This window comes from Oncorhynchus nerka, linkage group LG15, assembly GCF_034236695.1.
Source record: "Oncorhynchus nerka isolate Pitt River linkage group LG15, Oner_Uvic_2.0, whole genome shotgun sequence".
Classification (NCBI taxonomy): Eukaryota; Metazoa; Chordata; class Actinopteri; order Salmoniformes; family Salmonidae; genus Oncorhynchus; species Oncorhynchus nerka.
The window spans coordinates 81,587,409-81,610,592 of NC_088410.1; the positions used below are offsets into that span (position 1 = coordinate 81,587,409).

The 23,184-nt window shown below is 43.4% G+C and overlaps 1 protein-coding gene across 1 annotated transcript; it reads right to left on the reverse strand.

The window, feature by feature from the left end:
- Positions 1-17,978: 17,978 nt before the first annotated feature.
- On the reverse strand, positions 17,979-22,962 carry LOC115143758 (oxytocin receptor-like). Its single transcript, XM_029684236.2, has 2 exons — positions 21,866-22,962; positions 17,979-21,653 (listed from the first exon to the last, which is right to left on the reverse strand). Exons 1-2 carry the CDS (start codon positions 22,728-22,730, stop codon positions 21,448-21,450), a joined length of 1,071 nt encoding a protein of 356 aa, XP_029540096.1. The 5' UTR covers positions 22,731-22,962; the 3' UTR covers positions 17,979-21,447.
- Positions 22,963-23,184: the final 222 nt, after the last annotated feature.

Consider the following 23,184-nt stretch of genomic DNA (forward strand, 5'->3'; position numbering starts at 1 on the left):
AGTACAATAAAAGTAAGTATAAACATGCCAAACGATGTTTAAAAACAATCTTCCGGTTGTTTTTGTCATAAATAATCAATTATATTTCAACCGGACAAAAGCTTTGTCAATAGGAAAGGAGAAACAAGAAAGGCGCGTTCCCGAATAGGCGCATGGCTGATGAATGGAAATTTCCACTGGCCACTGATTGAAAGTGCTGTATCTCCCTCTTTTTTCAGAGTAAAAGCCAAAATCAATGCCTAAAGATTGGCCACAATGCCTAAAGAAAGCCACAGAGCTCATGAACTGGGTCCTAAGTCTTTGTATGGTGAATAGGCTTTCAATGGAAAAAGGCTTTCCAAAAAAAGCCTTTCAAAATAATAGTACTTCCTGGTTGGATTTTGCTCGGGTTTTCACCTGCCATATCAGTTCTGTTATACTCACAGACATTATTTGAACAGTTTTGGAAATGTTAGAGTGTTTTCTATCCAAATATACTACTTATATGCAAACCCTATCTTCTGGGCCTGAGTAGCAGGCAGTTTAATTTGAGCACACTTTTCATCCAAAATTCCAAATGCTGCCCCCTACCCTAGTGAAGAGCTCAGTTTTTACCAAGTTCATATTCCTGCGCCTGACTTCTCTGCCACCAGCACGCACCACATTACATATACAGTTATAAACATACTAAAACATTCTCAAATCAATCAGTCAATATACATCAGTCCCTCCTCTGTCATCCCTGTTTAACATATATCCTTTCCTTCTATGTCAAATCAAATCAAATCCAATCAAATTTTATTTGTCACATACACATGGTTAGCAGATGTTAATGCGAGTGTAGCGAAATGCTTGTGCTTCTAGTTCCGACAATGCAGTGATAACCAACAAGTAATCTAACTAACAATTCCAAAACTACTGTCTTATACACAGTGTAAGGGGATAAGGAATATGTACATAAGGATATATGAATGAGTGATGGTACAGAGCAGCATACAGTAGATGGTATCGAGTACAGTATATACATATGAGATGAGTATGTAGACAAAGTAAACAAAGTGGCATAGTTAAAGTGGCTAGTGACATAAGGATGCAGTCGATGATCTAGAGTACAGTATACAGGGCTCCGGGCAGCCGAGCGGAAATGGAGGAAAACTCGCCTCCCTGCGGACCTGACATCCTTTCACTCCCTCCTCTCTACATTTTCCTCTTCTCTCTCTGCTGCTAAAGCCACTTTCTACCACTCTAAATTCCAAGCATCTGCCTCTAACCCTAGGAAGCTCTTTGCAACCTTCTCCTCCCTCCTGAATCCTCCTCCCCCTCCCCCCCCCCTCCTCCCTCTCTGCAGATGACTTCGTCAACCATTTTGAAAAGAAGGTCGACGACATCTGATCCTCGTTTGCTAAGTCAAACGACACCGCTGGTTCTGCTCACACTGCCCTACCCTGTGCTCTGACCTCTTTCTCCCCTCTCTCTCCAGATGAAATCTCGCGTCTTGTGAAGGCCGGCCGCCCAACAACCTGCCCGCTTGACCCTATCCCCTCCTCTCTTCTCCAGACCATTTCCGGAGACCTTCTCCCTTACCTCACCTCGCTCATCAACTCATCCCTGACCGCTGGCTACGTCCCTTCCGTCTTCAAGAGAGCGAGAGTTGCACCCTTCTGAAAAAACCTACACTCGATCCCTCCGATGTCAACAACTACAGACCAGTATCCCTTCTTTCTTTTCTCTCCAAAACTCTTGAACGTGCCGTCCTTGGCCAGCTCTCCCGCTATCTCTCTCAGAATGACCTTCTTGATCCAAATCAGTCAGGTTTCAAGACTAGTCATTCAACTGAGACTGCTCTTCTCTGTATCACGGAGGCGCTCCGCACTGCTAAAGCTAACTCTCTCTCCTCTGCTCTCATCCTTCTAGACCTATCGGCTGCCTTCGATACTGTGAACCATCAGATCCTCCTCTCCACCCTCTCCGAGTTGGGCATCTCCGGCGCGGCCCACGCTTGATTGCGTCCTACCTGACAGGTCGCTCCTACCAGGTGGCGTGGAGAGAATCCGTCTCCACACCACGTGCTCACCACTGGTGTCCCCCAGGGCTCTGTTCTAGGCCCTCTCCTATTCTCGCTATACACCAAGTCACTTGGCTCTGTCATAACCTCACATGGTCTCTCCTATCATTGCTATGCAGACGACACACAATTAATCTTCTCCTTTCCCCTTCTGATGACCAGGTGGCTAATCGCATCTCTGCATGTCTGGCAGACATATCAGTGTGGATGACGGATCACCACCTCAAGCTGAACCTCGGCAAGACGGAGCTGCTCTTCCTCCCGGGAAGGACTGCCCGTTCCATGATCTCGCCATCACGGTTGACAACTCCATTGTGTCCTCCTCCCAGAGCGCTAAGAACCTTGGCGTGATCTTGGACAACACCCTGTCGTTCTCAACTAACATCAAGGCGGTGGCCCGTTCCTGTAGGTTCATGCTCTACAACATCCGCAGAGTACGACCCTGCCTCACACAGGAAGCGGCGCAGGTCCTAATCCAGGCACTTGTCATCTCCCGTCTGGATTACTGCAACTCGCTGTTGGCTGGGCTCCCTGCCTGTGCCATTAAACCCCTACAACTCATCCAGAACGCCGCAGCCCGTCTGGTGTTCAACCTTCCCAAGTTCTCTCACGTCACCCCGCTCCTCCGCTCTCTCCACTGGCTTCCAGTTGAAGCTCGCATCCGCTACAAGACCATGGTGCTTGCCACGGAGCTGTGAGGGGAACGGCACCTCAGTACCTCCAGGCTCTGATCAGGCCCTACACCCAAACAAGGGCACTGCGTTCATCCACCTCTGGCCTGCTCGCCTCCCTACCACTGAGGAAGTACAGTTCCCGCTCAGCCCAGTCAAAACTGTTCGCTGCTCTGGCCCCCCAATGGTGGAACAAACTCCCTCACGACGCCAGGACAGCGGAGTCAATCACCACCTTCCGGAGACACCTGAAACCCCACCTCTTTAAGGAATACCTAGGATAGGATGAAGTAATCCCTCTCACCCCCCTTAAAAGATTTAGATGCACTACTGTTCCACTGGATGTCATAAGGTGAATGCACCAATTTGTAAGTCACTCTGGATAAGAGCGTCTGCTAAATGACTTAAATGTCTTAAATGTATATACGTATGCATATGAGATGAATAATGTAGGGTAAGTAACATTATATAAGGTAGCATTGTTTAAAGTGGCTAGTGATATATTTACATCATTTCCCATCAATTCCCATTATTAAAGTGGCTGGAGTTGGGTCAGTGTCAATGACAGTGTGTTGGCAGCAGCCACTCAATGTTAGTGGTGGCTCAATGTTAGTGGTGGCTCAATGTTAGTGATGGCCTTGAGATAGAAGCTGTTTTTCAGTCTCTCTGTCCCAGCTTTGATGCACCTGTACTGACCTCGCCTTCTGGATGATAGCGGAGTGAACAGGCAGTGGTTCGGGTGGTTGATGTCCTTGATGATCTTTATGGCCTTCCTGTAACATCGGGTGGTGTAGGTGTCCTGGAGGGCAGGTAGTTTGCCCCCGGTGATGCGTTGTGCAGACCTCACTACCCTCTGGAGAGCCTTACGGTTGAGGGCGGAGCAATTGCCGTACCAGGCGGTGATACAGCCCGCCAGGATGCTCTCGATTGTGCATCTGTAGAAGTTTGTGAGTGCTTTTGGTGACAAGCCGAATTTCTTCAGCCTCCTGAGGTTGAAGAGGCGCTGCTGCGCCTTCTTCACGACGCTGTCAGTGTGAGTGGACCAATTCAGTTTGTCTGTGATGTGTATGCCGAGGAACTTAAAACTTGCTACCCTCTCCACTACTGATCCATCGATGTGGATTGGGGGGTGTTCCCTCTGCTGTTTCCTGAAGTCCACAATCATCTCCTTAGTTTTGTTGACGTTGAGTGTGAGGTTATTTTCCTGACACCACACTCCGAGGGCCCTCACCTCCTCCCTGTAGGCCGTCTCGTTGTTGTTGGTAATCAAGCCTACCACTGTTGTGTCGTCCGCAAACTTGATGATTGAGTTGGAGGCGTGCGTGGCCACGCAGTCGTGGGTGAACAGGGAGTACAGGAGAGGGCTCAGAACGCACCCTTGTGGGGCCCCGTGTTGAGGATCAGCGGGGAGGAGATGTTGTTGCCTACCCTCACCACCTGGGGGCGGCCCGTCAGGAAGTCCAGTACCCAGTTGCACAGGGCGGGGTCGAGACCCAGGGTCTCGAGCTTGATGACGAGCTTGGAGGGTACTATGGTGTTGAATGCCGAGCTGTAGTCGATGAACAGCATTCTCACGTAGGTATTCCTCTTGTCCAGGTGGGTTAGGGCAGTGTGCAGTGTGGTTGAGATTGCATCGTCTGTGGACCTATTTGGGCGGTAAGCAAATTGGAGTGGGTCTAGGGTGTCAGGTAGGGTGGAGGTGATATGGTCCTTGACTAGTCTCTCAAAGCACTTCATGATGACGGAAGTGAGTGCTACGGGGCGGTAGTCGTTTAGCTCAGTTACCTTAGCTTTCTTGGGAACAGGAACAATGGTGGCCCTCTTGAAGCATGTGGGAACAGCAGACTGGTATAGGGATTGATTGAATATGTCCGTAATCACACCGGCCAGCTGGTCTGCGCATGCTCTGAGGGCGCGGCTGGGGATGCCGTCTGGGCCTGCAGCCTTGCGAGGGTTAACACGTTTAAATGTCTTACTCACCTCGGCTGCAGTGAAGGAGAGACAGCATGTTTTCGTTGCAGGCCGTGTCAGTGGCACTGTATTGTCCTCAAAGCGGGCAAAAAAGTTATTTAGTCTGCCTGGGAGCAAGACATCCTGGTCCGTGACTGGGCTGGGTTTCTTCTTGTAGTCCGTGATTGACTGTAGACCCTGCCACATGCCTCTTGTGTCTGAGCCATTGAATTGAGATTCCACTTTGTCTCTGTACTGACGCTTAGCTTGTTTAATAGCCTTGCGGAGGGAATAGCTGCATTGTTTATATTCGGACATGTTACCAGACACCTTGCCCTGATTAAAAGCAGTGGTTCGCGCTTTCAGTTTCACGCGAATGCTGCCATCAATCCACGGTTTCTGGTTTGGGAATGTTTTTATCGTTGCTATGAGAACGACATCTTCGACGCACGTTCTAATGAACTCGCACACCGAATCAGCGTATTCGTCAATATTTCCATCTGACGCAATACGAAACATGTCCCAGTCCACGTGATGGAAGCAGTCTTGGAGTGTGGAGTCAGCTTGGTCTGACCAGCGTTGGACAGACCTCAGCGTGGGAGCCTCTTGTTTTAGTTTCTGCCTGTAGGCAGGGATCAGCAAAATGGAGTCGTGGTCAGCTTTTCCGAAAGGGGGGCGGGGCAGGGCCTTATATGCGTCGCGGAAGTTAGAGTAACAATGATCCAAGGTTTTACCACCCCTGGTTGCGCAATCGATATGCTGATAAAATTTAGGGAGTCTTGTTTTCAGATTAGCTTTGTTAAAATCCCCAGCTACAATGAATGCAGCCTCCGGATAAATGGTTTCCAGTTTGCAAAGAGTTACCATCGATGTGTCTGCTTGGGGGGGGATATATACGGCTGTGATTATAATCGAAGAGAATTCTCTTGGAAGATAATGCGGTCTACATTTGATTGTGAGGAATTCTAAATCAGGTGAACAGAAGGATTTGAGTTCCTGTATGTTTCCTTCATCACACCATGTCTCGTTAGTCATGAGGCATACGCCCCCGCCACTCTTCTTACCAGAAAGATGTTTGTTTCTGTCGGCGCGATGCGTGGAGAAACCCGTTGGCTGCACCGCATCGGATAGCGTCTTCCCAGTAAGCCATGTTTCCGTGAAGCAGAGAACGTTGCAGTCTCTGATGTCCCTCTGGAATGCTACCCTTGCTCGGATTTCGTCAACCTTGTTGTCAAGAGACTGGACATTGGCAAGAAGAATGCTGGGGAGTGGTGCGCGATGTGCCCTTTTTCGGAGTCTGACCAGAACACCGCCTCGTTTCCCTCTTTTTCGGAGTCGTTTCCTTGGGTCGCTGCATGCGATCCATTCCGTTGTCCTGTTTGTAAGGCAGAACACAGGATCCGCGTCGCGGAAAACATATTCTTGGTCGTACTGATGGTGAGTTGACGCTGATCTTATATTCAGTAGTTCTTCTCGACTGTATGTAATGAAACCTAAGATGACCTGGGGTACTAATGTAAGAAATAACACGTAAAAAAACAAAAAACTGCATAGTTTCCTAGGAACGCGAAGTGAGGCGGCCATCTCAGTCGGCGCTGGAAGTACAAATGTGCAGACTGAACAACGAACAGTTGTATATTTACCCAAAGACCAGGATCCCAGGGAACTGGTCATTTTCCCTTCAGACACATGACTCACATCGTGATTCAAAAACAACATGTTAAATATAAAATAAACACATTCGAATAACCAATCAACTTATCTCATAAAACAATGGTAAAATAGAACAAAAAATTGTGTTTCTCATTCATTTTATAATTAAATCCCACCTGTTTCTATCATTTCTGGTGAGATTGAGCAGGCCTCACCAGAAAGTCAGGATACAGGACATTTAACACCATTAAATATTTCCTCTCCCTTTTCTTTCCCTGTCCTTCAGAAACCATTTCAGAACCTTCCAAATATTTCCATCCTCCTGCATACCCAATTTAAAACTAAATTGAAAAGACCACATAAATCCCACAGTATCAACACCACTAACGCATATTTGTAACTGGTAAATTGTGTGTGCTTGCTGGTGTGTGTGGTAAACTGTAGGTATGAAAAAAACACACATTATCTCGCCACCGAGTCTAATGATTCACTGCTCTCTTTTCCCCATGATTCTCCATAACCACTGCACCACCATGTTCATGAACTAACTAAAAAAATGTAACGTTCATGTTAGGTTTGGTAACCCCTTCGCTAATTCCTCGTGACCCCTCCACCCTTTCTTCCATTCTAGAAATCTATTTCAGAATTAGACGACATAAACTGGAAATCTATTTAATAATAAAACCACATAAAATGTCTCATGAGATAAAAAAAAAAAAATCCAGGGCTCTCTGAGTTTGCAAGGAGTGTTTGGCCAGATAATTTAATTTTGTTACCTCTAGAATCCATTCCCCTGGCATTTCTGACAGGTGCAACAAACACTAAACGGAAAATAACCACCCACAACTAACAGTGAGAAAACAGGCTACCTAAGTATGGTTCTCAATCAGAGGAGGGTCTGGGTGGGTATTACTCCCCGGTGGCGGTTCTGTTGAGGGACGTGGACCCTGCTCCTCTTCTGGCTCGGCCCACTTTAGTAATGTCTCTGGAGCGGGAACCCTCACCGCCGACCCCGGACTAGAGGACGCCACTGGACTGATGGTCGAGTCTGGAGTGGGTGGCGCCTCTGGACTGATGGGCGCCTCTGGCGCCTCTGGACTGACGGGCGGCTCTGGCGCATCTGGACTTACGGGCAGCTCTGGTGCCTCAGGACTGATGGGCGGCTCTGGCAACTCAGGACTGATGGGCGGCTCTGGCAACTCAGGACTGACGGGCGGCTCTGGCGGCTCCGGACAGGAGGGCGGCTCTGGCGGCTCCGGACAGGAGGGCGGCTCTGGCGGCTCCGGACAGGAGGGCGACTCTGGCGGCTCCGGACAGGAGGGCGACTCTGGCGGCTCCGGACAGGAGGGAGACTCTGGCGGCTCCGGCCTGGAGGGAGGAAACGGAGAGACAGCCTGGTGCATTGGGCTGCCACAGGGCCCCCCAGGCTGGGGAGACCTACAGGAGGCCTGGTGCGCGGAGGAGGCCCCGGATGGACCGGGCTGTGGGGGAGCACTGGAGCTCTGGTGCGCAGCCTTGGCACCACTCCAGGCTGGATGACCACTTTAGCCCGGACCCTCCAGAGTGCAGGCACAGGTCGAACCGGGCTGTGGGGGAGCACTGGAGATATGGTACATACCACTCGTACCTCTCCCTTAGGCTCCATGCCCACATTCGCCAGGCACGGGTGGAGCGCAGGCATAGGGCGAACTGCACCCTCCCAACGCCCCGGAGACACAGTACGCAGAGCCAGCGCAGGATACCATGGACTGAAACGGCGCTCCGGAGACCAAACGCGCTGAGCTGGCACAATCTGCCCTGGCTGGATGCCCACTCTCGCATGGCACTTGCAGGGGGCTGGCATTTAGCCCTCCGGGCTATGAGCGCGCACTGGCGACACTGTGCGCTTCCTCGCATAACAAGTTGTCTGACCAGTACCACTCTGCTTCCAGTAAGCACGTGGAGTTGGCTCAGGTCTCTCGCCTGACTTCGCCAATCTCCCCGTGTGCATCCCCCAAAACATTTTTTGGGGCTGCCTCTCGTGCCTGATGCGCTGCCATGCCAACTCCTCGTAGTGTTGCCGCTCAGCCTTAGCTGCCTCCAGTTCCTCCTGCTGACGGCGATACTCCCCAGCCTGTGCCCAGGGTCCATTGCCTTCCAGTATCTCCTCCCACGTCCAGTTCTCCAGATAGTGCTGCTCCTCCTTACCATGCTGCTTGGTCCTTTGGCGGTGGGTGGTTCTGTAATGACATTCAGAGGAAGAAGGTGAAGACCAAGGTGCAGCGTGGTACGTGTTCATATTATTTATTCTTACTGAACACTGAATACAAAATAACAAAAGAATAGCTGAATCAGTTCTGACAGGTGCAACAAACACTAAACAGAAAATAACCACCCACAGCTAACACTGGGAAAACAGGCTACCTAAGTATGGCTCCCATACCCGGCCAAAACATAGAAATACAAAACCTAGACATACAAACAGAATGCCCACCCACATCACACCCTGACCAAAAAAAAATAGAAACATACAAACAATCTACGGTCAGGGCGTGACATAAGTACAAAATATCTGCCATTGAATTCCCATTTGAACTTTCTTGTGCTTTTAAATGGTGGACAGCTCAGTGATAACACATTTACATGACAACTAATAGGAAAATTTCAACCAATATTTTGGTATTTGTTTCATTAGTCCATTGTTGATATAGTCCCAAAATGTTTTGCAAGTCAGCAATCATGTTTTCAAGATATATAACTTTCAAAATACAGAAATATAAAAAAAAGCTAAATACATCATACTGACTGTATTTCTGCATTTTGAAAGTGACACATCTTGAAAACTTGATTTCTGACATGCAACATTTTGGGACTATATCAACAATGGTCATACTATCTGTTGATAAGCAACTGCTTGCTAATGTTACAGTTATGTTTAGAATAAGGGGCTAGGGTAAGGGTTAAGTTTAGGGTTAAGGTTAGGATTAGTAGATAGCTAAAGTGCCTCCGGACAGTATTCATACCCCTTGACCTTTTCCACATTTTGTTGTGTTACAAAATGGGATGCAAATTGATTTAATTGTAATTTCTTTTGTCAACTAGATACAAAATATTCTGTAATATCAAAGTGGAAGACAAATTCTAACATTTGTAAAAAATTAAAACATTTTAAAAAATTAATTAAAAGATCATGAAAAATAAAACACATATTTTGATTACAGTGCATTCGGAAAGTATTCAGACCCCTTGACTTTTTCCACATTTTCACACAGCCTTGTTCTAACATTGATTAAATTGTTTTTTCCCCCTCATCAATGTACATACAATACACCATAATTACAAAGAAAAAAGTATTTTTGCTTTTTAATTTTAAGTAAATGTATAAAAAACGTTTATATCACATTTACATAAGTATTCAGACCCTTTACTCAGTACTTTGTTGAAGCACCTTTGTCAGCAATTACAGCCTGGAGTCTTCTTGGGTATGACACTACAAGCTTGGCACACCTGTATTTGGGGAGTTTCTCACATTATTCTCTGAATATTCTCTCAAGCTCTGTTAGGTTTGATGTCACTACACAGCTATTTTCAGATCTCTCCAGAGATGTTCGATCGGGTTCAAATCCGGGCTCTGGCTGGGCCACTCAAGGACATTCAGAGACTTGTCCCGAAGCCACTCCTGCATTGTCTTGGCTGTGTGCTTAGTGTTGTTGTCCTGTTGCAAGGTGAACGTTCGCCCCAGTCTGAGGTCGCGAGCACTCTGGAGCAGGTTTTCATCAAGGATGTCTCTGTACATTGCTCCATTCATCTTTCCCTCGATCCTGACTAGTCTCCCAGTCCCTGCAACCAAAAAAACAGCATACCACAGTATGATGCTGACTCCACCATGCTTCACCATAGGAATGGTGCCAGGTTTCCTCCAGACGTGATGCTTGGCATTGAGGCCAAAGAGTTCAATCTTGGTTTCATCAGACCAGAGAATCTTGTTTCTCATGGTCTGCGAGTTTTTAGGTTCTGCAGAGATGGTTGTCCTTCTGGAAGGTTATCCCATCTCCACAGAGGAACTCTTGAGCTCTGTCAGAGTGAACGTCGGGTTCTTGCACACCTCCCTGACCAAGGTCCTTCTCCACCGATTGCTCAGTTTGGCCTGGGTGGCCAGCTCTCGATGGTTGCAATCTTCTTCCATTTAAGAATGATGGTGGCCATTGTGTTCTTGGGGACCTTCAATGCTGCAGAAATGTTTTGGTAGCCTTCCCCAGATCTGTGCCTCGACACAATCCTGTCTCGGAGCTCTACAGACAATTCCTTCAACCTCATGGCTTTGTTTTTGATCTGACATGCACTGTCAACTTTGGGACCTTAGATAAACAGGTGTGTGCCTTTTTAAATCATGCCCAATCAATTGATTTTACCACAGGTGGACTCCAATCAAGTTGTAGACACATTTCAAGGATGATCAATGGAAACAGGATGCACCTGAGCTCAATTTCGAGTCTCATAGCAAAGGGTCTGAATCCGTATGTAAATAAGGTATTTCTGTTTTTATTTTGAATAAATTTGAAAACCTTTCTAAAAACCTGTTTTTGCTTTGTCATTATGGTGTATTGTGTGTAGATTGATGAGGGGGGAAATGATTTCATCTATTTTAGAATAAAGCTGTAACACAACTAAATGTGCAACAAGCAAGGGGTCTGAATACTTTCCGAATGCACTGGAGATAAGTGTTCATCCCAAGTATTCAATACATGTCAGAATCACCTTGGGCAGCAATTACAGCTGTGAGTCTTTCTGGGTAATTCTCTAAGAGCTCTCTACACCTGGATTGTGCAACATTTGCCGATTATTTTTTGCAAAATTCTTCAAGTCTGTCAAGTTGGTTGTTGATCAATGCTAGCCAGAGAATTCCAAGTCTTGCCATAGATTTTTAAGACAATTTAAGTCAAAACTATAGCTCGGCCACTGTCTTCCTGGTAAGCATCTCCATTGTAGATTTAGCCGTGTGTTTAGGTTATTGTTCTGTAGAAAGGTGAATTAATCTCCCAGTGTATGGTGGAAAGCAGACTGAAACAGGTTTTCTTCAAGTATTTTGCCTGTGCTTAGCTCCGTTCTTTTTTTATCCTGAAAAACTCCCCATTCCTTAACAGTTACAAGCATACCCATAACATAATTCAGCCACCACTATGCTTGAAAATATAGAGAGTGGTACTCAGTGATGTGTTGTATTGGATTTGCCCCAAACATAACACTTTGCATTCAGAACAAAAAGTTAATTGCAAACAAGATGCATGTTTTGGAATATTTTTGTTGTGTATGAGCTTATTTTCACTCAGTCATTTAGATTAGTATTGTGGAGTAACTGCAATGTTGCTGATCCCTCCTCAGTTTTCTCCTATCACAGCCATTAAACTCTGTAACAGTTTTAATGTCACCATTGGCCTCATGGTGAAATCCCTGATTGGTTTTCTTCCTCTCTGCCAACTGAATTAGGAAGGACACCTGCATCTTTGTAGTGATTGGGTGAATTGATACACCATCCAAAGTGTAATTAATAACTTTACCTTGCACAAAGGGATATTCAATGTCTATTTTATGTATTTATTACCCATCTACCAACAGGTGCCCTTTGCGAGGCATTGGAAAACCTACCTGGTCTTTGTAGTTGAATCTGTGTTTGAAATTCACTGGTCGACTGAGGGACCTTACAGATAATTATATGTGTGGGGTACCAGAGATGAGGTAGTTAATCAATAATCATGCTAAACACTATTATTGCATTATTATTATTACATGTTACTTGTTAAGCACATTTTTACTCCTGAACATATTTAGGCTTGCCATAACAAAGGGTTTGAATAATTATTGACTCAAGACATTTCAGCTTTTAATTTTTTATTAATTTGTAAACATTTCTCTAAACATAATTCCACTTTGACATTATGAGGTATTCTTTGTAGGCCAGTGACCCAAAATAATCTCAATTTAATCAATTTTAAATTCAGGCTGTAACAAAACACATTGTGTAAAAAGTCAAGGAGTGGGAATACTGTATGCTTGAATTCTCCTTTGAAATTTCCATTACATCTTGGTAATATTCAGATTTACACTTATGCAATGAATGGCATCATTTGAACATAGTAAACATGAGGCATTTCTTATTAGAAAGAATCCTGTCTGTCAAGTGGTTGTTGTTAAAAAATATATATTTCACAAATATCAGTGTGATGGTAATGGGTCCAACATGAGCAATGCATTTCTGTCTCATTAATGATCCGATTAAATACGGAGAAGGGAACATTGGAACACCAACGGATGACATCCAACATTGATGAACCAATCTGATTCACAAAGTAGCCTGCGTATGTCATACATCAAGAGATGATTGCTATTCCCTGCCATTTTCAAGACATTGTGTGCTTTGTCTGTGTCGCACAACCATGGAATCGATCATACGTTATTTGTCTTTGTTCGTTTGTTCGTTGTATTTCGAAAAATAAATCACTTTCAGCTGTCCTATTTTGCCTGGGGATCTTAAATTTATAGCCTGGGGATCTTAAATTTATAGCCTATCTCATTGCATTATACAACCATCACCTCAACGGGTCATGGTACAGTCAGCTACTGTATTATGTTTAGCTGTGCTCAGTCCACTGTGTTTAGGCCACATAATTGATTTAGCTTTCAACTTTCAGTTTCAGATGAAACAATTACCTCCTAACTGTACATTGACACCTGTACATTGCCCAAAGGGATGTTATTTACCTATCACAATACTCTGTTCATATGTATTTGATAAAGCAAGTTTGTCATAAAAATAATAGAATTGGTAGAAGATATTGAGAAAATAACAATTTGTTGGAGATATTTAGGACAATAAAGATTCGATACAAGGGTGTTAGACAGTGTGAAATGTATTGTTACAAATATTCTGAAAATGTTTGTTTTATATTATTTTTGTCTTTCATTATATCACATACTCTAACAAAACCATACAAATGAAACCTATTGTAAAGTGGCTGTTCCACTGGATGTCTTAAGGTGAACGCACCAATTTGTAAGTCGCTCTGGATAAGAGCGTCTGCTAAATGACTTAAATGTAAAATGTTAAATGAAACCGAATGTAATGAATACATCTCGTTAAACACTAACACTATCTATCAGTCAGTGCTACACTCCCCATTTTCTCACTTCTCCACTGGTTTTGTTTTCATGCGGTACTCATGGATCGACTTTGGTGATTGTTATCACAGCATGGAAATACACCTCTTTGGAATTGCAATGAGATACATTAGTGGAGCCTAAATACAAAGTAAATCTAAAACACTGTGTTTAAAGGCACTTATTAGAGCTAGCTAGTCTTACTTTACTATGTTGACGATTAGATTTGTTTAGGGTTAATTAAGCCATCTATAATAACCTTTGTGCACATGCAATCATTGGTATTTAGAAATTACTATTGCATTTTAGCAAACAACGGTGATTATTAGTTTAATTTGTATTTCTAATCAAATATATTCTATGCAGCAGGTTTTAATGGAATAGCTTTCAACCATAATGTGTGAGTCATCCCTTTTTACACGCTTACTTTTGTAAGGTGGCTGGTGTGAGGGAAGGAGTGAGTGAGTGAGTGAGTGAGTGAGTGAGTGAGTGAGTGAGTGAGTGAGTGAGTGAGTGAGTGAGTGAGTGAGTGAGTGAGTGAGTGAGTGAGTGAGACCAACAGACAGACAGACACAGACAGAAAGAGAGAGAGAACATTACGAACGTACATATGTGTACTGCAGTATGTGTGGTTTGATTTTTAATACAGCTTTGATTCCACTCCCCAGGACGTCTTCCTGAAGGAACAGACTGATTGACAATGTAGTCTGTTTGTCAGGAAGCTGGATAATGATGGACGGTGTGAATGCTTTATCAGAAAAGGTCAAAGCTGAGACCTGAGACAGCTGCCACACTGGAGAAATAACAGATCGCAGGACACTGGACTCAACACACATCCTACTGCTCAAAGGCTTTTAATGCACCAGTCTTCCAGTGTTATGAAGTGGAACTGGACTAGATTCATTGAGCGTCCTTAATTCAGGATATTGAAACATGATAAGAACCTCATTCTCTTTTAGATTATGATGTGCTGTGCATGATCATTTTCAAAACGTCTCAGAGAATGGACCATGGTATGGTAAAATAACAGTTCCAGAATATTATAATCATGACCTGGGACCATACTATATTTTCAACACAACTTCAATGCACGACTACAACAACAACCTTTTTTTATTAAGCTAGGCCTAATGAGTCAGAGTCAGATTTAGCTGATGGAATCAAACGGCTCTCATCATTAGATGTGATAGCCGTCGATAACAGGCTGCTATTTTGCTGTAAGCAGCAGATTTTTTCCAAACCTTTGCTTGGCAATACTCAATCCGTTCTCAATTGAGAAGTCAACGTTGTCTTCTAAACTCTCGTGGCTAGTTGCAGGGGGAACATTTAAAATGAGAAAATGCCCCGATCCATTATTCAAATCAAATCAAATCAAATGTATTTATATAGCCCTTCGTACATCTCAAAGGCTGTACAGAAACCCATCCTAAAACCCCAAACAGCAAGCAATGCAGGTGTAGAAGCACGGTGGCTAGGAAAAACTCCCTAGAAAGGCCAAAACCTAGGAAGAAACCTAGAGAGGAACCAGGCTATGTGGGGTGGCCAGTCCTCCTCTGGCTGTGCCGGGTGGAGATTATAACAGAACATGGCCAAGATGTTCAAATGTTCATAAATGACCAGCATGGTCGAATAATAATAAGGCAGAACAGTTGAAACTGGAGCAGAAGCACGGTCAGGTGGACTGGGGACAGCAAGGAGTCATCATGTCAGGTAGTCCTGGGGCATGGTCCTAGGGCTCAGGTCCTCCGAGAGAGAGAAAGAAAGAGAGAAGGAGAGAATTAGAGAACGCACACTTAGATTCACACAGGACACCGAATAGGACAGGAGAAGTACTCCAGATATAACAAACTGACCCTAGCCCCCCGACACATAAACTACTGCAGCATAAATACTGGAGGCTGAGACAGGAGGGGTCAGGAGACATTATTAAATTAAATACATTTTTGCTCCATTAAGTAATCCAACAATGTATACATCATCTTGTTTATTTTTGATCCTCTCTCATTAATAAAGCCAGGCGAGTGACATTCAAAGCAACGCTTGATTTCTTAGTTTCGCTCATGATGTGCAGCCCTTTGGGCTGGACACCCACCTGTCTCGGACTTCGCGAGAATATCAGAAATGGACAAGAGGATGGCGTATACACTGTTGGATTACTTCTTGGAATTTCTCAACTCAAGCGGTTCCCCTGCCACTAGCCATGGGATTTCAGTAAACACCGGTGACTTCCGAATTGAAAACAAAGTATCACCAAGTAAAGGTTGGTAAAAAATCTGCTGCTTACTGCTAAATAGCAGCGTTTTGAACAGCCATCACAGCTGATGATGAGAGCCGTTTCATTAGAGAGCCATCAACTAGATAGAATTGTGGATGGGCCGTAGTGAGAAAGAAAGTTTAGTGCCAAAGTCCATCACAATTTTAATAATGTGGGAACCAAAGAGCTGATCAGACATTACATTGAGGATTAGTTTGAATCCATATTAGGTTTTCAAATGCCATGTGAATGCTCAGTAGGGACTCCAATTAGACCGTGATTTGGCAGAATAGGCAATTCATGTCTCAACCATATCCTCTGTAGCTCATTACAGAAACGTTTAGTATATTTTCTATGCCTTTGAGTAATTATTAATGGTTCACAGTAAAGCTGTGAAACCTATTGTTATTGTTAGATTTTTTTTTTCATTGACATGGGCGGCAGCGTAGCCTAGTGGTTAGAGCGTTGGACTAGTAACCGGAAGGTTGCGAGTTCAAACCCCTGAGCTGACAAGGTACAAATCTGTCGTTCTGCCCCTGAACAGGCAGTTAACCCACTGTTCCCAGGCCGTCATTGAAAATAAGAATGTTTTCTTAACTGACTTGCCTGGTAAAAAATTTTTTTTTTTAAATAAATAAAAAAAATAACTCAACTATAGATAGGTAAAAATAAAATTGGGGAGGCACACAAAAACAAGAGGCCATGAGCAACTTGGTAAAAGATAATAGCCTATAGGTGACGCTGTTATAAGCATTAGACCCTTATATCCGCCACCCCGTTTTACCTAGAGAATTGAAACTTTGTATGTACAGTTGAAGTTGGAAGTTTACATACACTTAGGTTGGAGTCATTAAAACTGTTTTTTCAACCTCTCCACACATTTCTTGTTAGCAAACTAGAGTTTTGGCAAGTCAGTTATGATGTCATGGCTTTAGAAGCTTCTAACAGGCTAATTGACATCATTTGAGTCAATTGGAGGTGTATCTGTGGATGTATTTCAAGGCCTACCTTCAAACTCAAAGCTTCTTTGCTTGACATCATGGGAAAATCAAAGGAAATCAGCCAAGACCTCAGAAAAAATATTGTAGACCTCCACAAGTCTGGTTCATCATTGGGAGCAATTTCCAAACACCTGAAGGTAATCACGCTCATCTTTACAAACAATAGTACGCAAGTATAAACACCATGGGACCACACAGCCGTCATACCGCTCAGGAAGGAGACGTGTTCTGTCTCCTAGAGATGAACGTACTTTGGTGAGAAAAGTGCAAATCAATCCCAGAACAACAGCAAAGGACCTTGTGAGGATGCTGGAAGAAATAGGTACAAAAGTATCTATATACACAGTTAAACGAGTCCTACATCGACATAACCTGAAAGGCCACTCAGCAAGGAAGAAGCCACTGCTCCAAAACCGCCATGAAAAAGCCAGACTACGGTTTGCAACTGCACATGGGGCCAAAGATCGTACTTTTTGGAGAAATGTCCTCTGGTCTGATGAAACTAAAATAGAACTGTTTGGTCATAATGACCATCGTTATGTTTGGAGGAAAAATGGGGAGGCTTGCAAGCCGAAGAATCCCATCCCAACTGTGAAGCACGGGGGTGGCAGCATCATGTTGTGGGGTTCCTTTGCTGCAGGAGGGACTGGTGCACTTCACAAAATAGATGGCATCATGAGGTTGGGAAATTATGTGGATATATTGAAGCAACAATTCAAAACATCATTCAGGAAGTTAAAACTTGGTTGCAAATGGGTCTTCCAAATGGACAATGACCCCAAGCATACTTCCAAAGTTGTGGCAAATTGGGACAACAAAGTCAAGGTATTGGAGTGGCCATCACAAAGCCCTGACCTCAATCCTATAGAAAATGTGTTGGCAGAACTGAAAAAAAACGTGTGCGAGCAAGGAGACCTACAAACCTGACTCAGTTACACCAGCTCTGTCAGTAGAAATGGGCTAAAATTCATCCAACTTATTGTGGGAAGCTTGTGGAAGGCTACCCGAAACATTTGACCCAAGTTAGACAATTTAAAGGCAATGCTACCAAATACTAATTGAGTGTATGTAAACTTCTGACCCAATGGGAATGTGTGATGAAAAAAATCAAAGCTGACATAAATCATTCTCTCTACTATTATTCTGACATTTCACATTCTTAAAATAAAGTGGTGATCCTAACTGACCTAAAACAGGTAATGTTTACTTGGATTAAATGTCAGGAATTGTGATAAACTGAGTTTAAATGTATTTGGCTAAGGTGTATGTAAACGTCCGACTTCAACTGTATGTGTCTTTCTTCATACTGAACCAATTTGCCTCAAGGATCCAAAAGTTCCATTAGTATAGATTTTCCTCAATCTTGGTAATTTTGGATAACATTTGACAAACGTATTTTCATTCAAACTTATCTCCAAATTCAGTATTTATGCTCATGGTACATCACTTAACTTCTTTTGAGAAGAGCTAAGGCATTGGTTAGGAGATGGCTGAGTTATTCATACATCAGTAAATCTGATATTATGTGTCCATTATGTGTCCATCTTTTGTAAATTCACTTCACAATGGTCTCCACTCTAAATGTTTTAGCATCATCAAAGGGGATCCCGAGTGGCGCAGCAGTCTAATGCACTGCATCTCAGTGCTAGGGTTAGGGTTAGTGCAAACTGGCTCTTATGGTTAGGGTTAGCACAAACTGGCCCTCTAGGCAGAGTTCCTCTGTCCAGTGTCTGTGTTCTTTTGCCCATCGTAATCTTTTATTTTTATTGGCCAGTCTGAGATATGGCTTTTTCTTTGCAACTCTGCCAGCATCCCGGAGTTGCCTCTTCACTGTTGACATTGAGACTGGTGTTTTGTGGGTACTATTTAATGAAGCTGCCATTTGAGAAGTTGTGAGGCATCTGTTTCTCAAACTAGACACTCTAATGTACTTGTCCTCTTGCTCAGTTGTGCACCGGGGCCTCCCACTCCTCTTTCTATTCTGGGTAGTGCCAGTTTACGCTGTTCTGTGAAGGGGGTAGTACACAGCGTTGTACAAGACCTTCAGTTTCTTGGCAATTTCTCGCATGGAATAGCCTTCTATTTCTCAGAATAAGAATAGACTGACGTGTTTCAGAGGAAAGTACTTTGTTTCTGGGCCTTTTGAGCCTGTAATCGAACCCACAAATGCTGATGCTCCAGATAATCAACTAGTCGAAAGAAGGCCAGTTTAATTGCTTCTTTAATCAGCACAACAGTTTTCAGATCTGCTAACATAATTGCAAAAGAGTTTTCTAATGATCAACTAGCCTTTTAAAATTATAAAATTGGATTAGCTAACACAACTTCACATTGGAACACAGGAGTGATGGTTGCTGATAATGTGCCTCTGTACGCCTATGTAGATATTCCATTATCAATCAGCCGTTTCCAGCTACAAATAGTCATTTACAACATAAACAATGTCTACACTGTATTTCTGATCAATTTGATGTTATTTTAATGGACAAAAACAGTGCTTTTCTTTCAAAAACAAGGACATTTCTAAGTGACACCATACTTTTGAACAGTAGTGTATGTTGATTTTACTGTGTATATATCATGTAACCAGCTCAATGGTTGGATGTTAAAATTCATGAATCATCATTAGCCTTATCTCTATGTTCAAATGTACATGTGCAACAAGGTTTCTTAACATTGTCAGTAGGCCTATTTACATATTTGTACACAGCTCCCAGTCTATATTCATTTTCAGAGTTAAAAAAACAAACAGATGTGCTATAACATTTAGTTGTGTATGACATGTACAAAAATAATTATCATTTTTCCCCTAAGATATAGATGACCTTAGAATGACCTGTATACGGAATATGCTCTTTATATTTACAGTTGAAGTCGGAGGTTTACATACGCCTTATCAAAATACATTTAAACTCAGTTTATCACAATTCCTGACATTTATTCCTAGTAACAATTCACTGTCTTAGGTCAGTTAGGATCACCACTTTATTTTAAGAATGTGAAATGTCAGAATAATAGTAGAGAGAATGCTTTATTTCAGCTTTTATTTCTTTCATCACATTCCCAGTGGGTCAAAAGTATGCATACACTCAATTAGTATTCGGTAGCATTGCCATTAAATTGTTTAACTTGGGTCAAATGTTTTCGGGTAGCCTTCCACAAGCTTCCCATAATGAGTTGGGTGAATTTTGGCCCATTCCTACTGACAGAGCTGGTGTAACTGAGTCAGGTTTGTAGGCCTCCTTGCTCACACATGCTTTTTCAGTTCTGCCAACAAATTTTCTATAGGATTGAGGTCAGGGTTTTGTGATGGCCACTCCAATACCTTGACTTTGTTGTCTTTAAGCCATTTTGCCACAATTTTGGAAGTATGCTTGGAGTCATTGTCCATTTGGAAGACCCATGTGTGACCAAGCTTTAACTTCCTGACTGATGTCTTGAGATGTTGCTTCAATGTATCAACTTCATTTTCCTCCCTCGTGATGCCATCTATTTTGTGAAGTAGACCAGTCCCTCCTGCAGCAAAGCACTCCCACAACATGACGCTGCCGTGCTTCACGGTTGGGATGGTGTTCTTCGGCTTGCAAGCCTCCCCATTTTTCCTCCAAACATAACGATGGTCATTATGACCAAACAGTTCTATTTTTGTTTCATCAGACCAGAGGACATTTCTCCAAAAAGTACGATCTTTGGCCCCATGTGCAGTTGCAAACCGTAGTCTGGCTTTTTCATGGCGGTTTTGGAGCAGTGGCTTCTTCCTTGCTGAGCGGCCTTTCAGGTTATGTCGATGTAGGACTCGTTTAACTGTGTATATACATACTTTTGTACCTATTTCTTCCAGCATCTTCACAAGGTCCTTTGCTGTTGTTCTGGGATTGATTTGCACTTTTCGCACAAAAGTACGTTCATCTCTAAGAGACAGAACACGTCTCCTTTCTGAGTGGTATGATGGCTGCGTGGTTCTATGGTGTTTATACTTGCGTACTATTGTTTGTACAGATTTACATGGTACCTTCAGGCAGGGCGGCAGGGTAGCCTAGTGGTTAGAGCATTGGACTAGTAACCGAAAGGTTGCAAGTTTGAATCCCTGAGCTGACAAGGTACAAATCTGTCGTTCTGCCCCTGAACAGGCAGTTAACCCACTGTTCCTAGGCTGTCATTGAAAATAAGAATTTGTTCTCAACTGACTTGCCTAGTAAAATAAAGTTTAAAAAAAAATGGAAATTGCTCCCAAGGATGAACCAGACTTGTGGAGGTCTACAATTCTCTTTCTGAGGTCTGGCTGATTTCTTTTGATTTTCCCATAATGTCAAGCAAAGAGGCTTTGAGTTTGAAGGTAGGCCTTGAAATACATCCACAGGTACACCTCCAATTGACTCAATGATGTCAATTAGCCTATCAGAAGCTTCTAAAGCCATGACATAATTTTATGGAATTTTCCAAGCTGTTTAAAGGCACAGTCAAGTTAGTGTGTGTAAACTTCTGTCCCACTGGAATTGTGATACAGTGAATTATAAGTGAAATAATCTGTCTGTAAACAATTGTTGAGAAAAATGACTTGTGTCATGCAGAAAGTAGAGGTCCTAAGCAACTTGCCAAAACTATAGTTTGTTAAACAAGAAATTTGTGGAGTGGTTGAAAAATGAGTTTTAATGGCTCCAACCTAAGTGTATGTAAACTTCTGACTTCAACTGTATACATCAAGCTCTATCAGCCCGAGAGAGCGCTGTGCCGCTTGTTTCATCTGGATTCGGAAAGGCTCTTAAAACTGATGTACAAGGAGCTGACCACAGTGGCTTCTTCTTGTATGGAGTCCTTAATGTCCGACTGGCTAACACACACCGCCATGAGTCTCTTGGGGAGCTTCCCGCTGAAGAGCAGGTAGATGCAGGGGTTTGCACAGCTGTTCAGACTTGCCAGAAGCATCAGGACAGAGAAAGTTGCAGCTGAAATCAATATTAAAACACAGAATATTCTTATCAAGTAGCAGCATCCTGATTCAATGTAATTTTATACATTTTAGCATAGGCCTACCCCAATAGAAGATAAATAAATTAAACCTACGTTGTAAAGTTTTAATTCAGGCATTAAAACATTTGACAATATGATTGAATTCTAGTAGAATTGTAAGTTTTTCTGAATATTGAAGAGCACTTACTCTCAGTGGGTGCTTGGACATCCCAGACAGACCACAGCTGGACAGTGAAGAAAGGAGTCCAACAGATAATGTAGACAAGAACAATAACCACAGTCATCTTCACGGTCTTAATCCTGGCTTTGGACACTCCAGCAACACTACTGGTCCTGGAGTGCAGAGGTTTGGTGACAATTTCCGATGCTTGATGTGTTTTCATGTGAAAGTTGATTTGAACAGCTCGGCAAATACGCACCTGGCAAACGATAACAGTTAAGATTGGCAACACAAATATCACCAGAGTGGTCCAGGTCACGTAAGCTTTTAGTCCCCAAGGTTTGATGAAGTCAGCCCAGCAGTCATAGACACCTGGCGCAATTTGAACTCGGGAGAAGATGAACAGTTGAGGGAGACTGCCGAAGAGGGACACGGACCATGCAACGCACACAGGCACGTTCCAGCTCGCTCTGCGCCTTTGGAAAGTCACCATGGGGTTACAGATGGCTTGGTAGCGATCAATGGTCATCACTACAATCATGTAAGTGGAGGCAAACATGCCAACGACCTGCATGTATTTCACCAGGCGGCAAATTATGTCAGGACCAATGAATCTGTCCGTTACATCCCACATAAGCTGCGGACAAACTTGGAAAAAGGTGACCACCAGGTCTGCCAGGCAAAGGTGAAAAACAAAGACGCGCATCCTCGACAGCTGCTTCCTCCGCTTCCACAGCACCAATAGGAGTACAAAGTTGAACATTGCGGCAATGAAAAATATGATGCTCAAAAGGGCTATTTCAACTCGAGCCAAGCGCTCATCACGAGGCACATCTTCTGCCAACTCCGTTTCCAAACTTATATTACTATTATTTGAAGTAAATAAAGACATGATTTCGCTACAAAATTTTAAGATAAAAACTCAAATAATTCGGTCCTTAATTAAGCTAATGTTCACGAATAGTTCAATCAACTGCACAGCATATCACAATAATCAAAATCTGCCTTGGAAAATGTATGCAACTGAAATACAAATTTCCTTATGAAAATGTACACATAATTAACAGACTAAAGACGTTAACTGATCTACAGCAATTGTTTAAAGGATAGACCTAGAAAGCGTCTTGACGCACGAAAACTTTGGAGGTGGATGTCACCAAGTGCGTGCAACGATGTGAATAGAGGAGTCGACAGCAGCAAATTATTTATATATATATTGGATGCGCAGCAGGAGGGAGGGGCTATGCTTCTGCGTCTTTATAATAACGCCTTCTATACATTTTATAAATAAATTATACATCTGGATAGGTTATACCGGTACTCAGGATTCACTGCAAAAGGCAGAA

What these genes read in the sequence shown, in the direction of transcription:
- LOC115143758 (XM_029684236.2), bottom strand. Translation starts at nt 22,730, where the DNA reads ATGTCTTTATTTACTTCAAATAATAGTAATATAAGTTTGGAAACGGAG. An exon ending in TGTCCAAGCACCCACTGAGA is followed by an intron (nt 21,654 to 21,865) that starts GTAAGTGCTCTT and finishes TATTGATTTCAG; the next exon opens with CTGCAACTTTCTCTGTCCTG.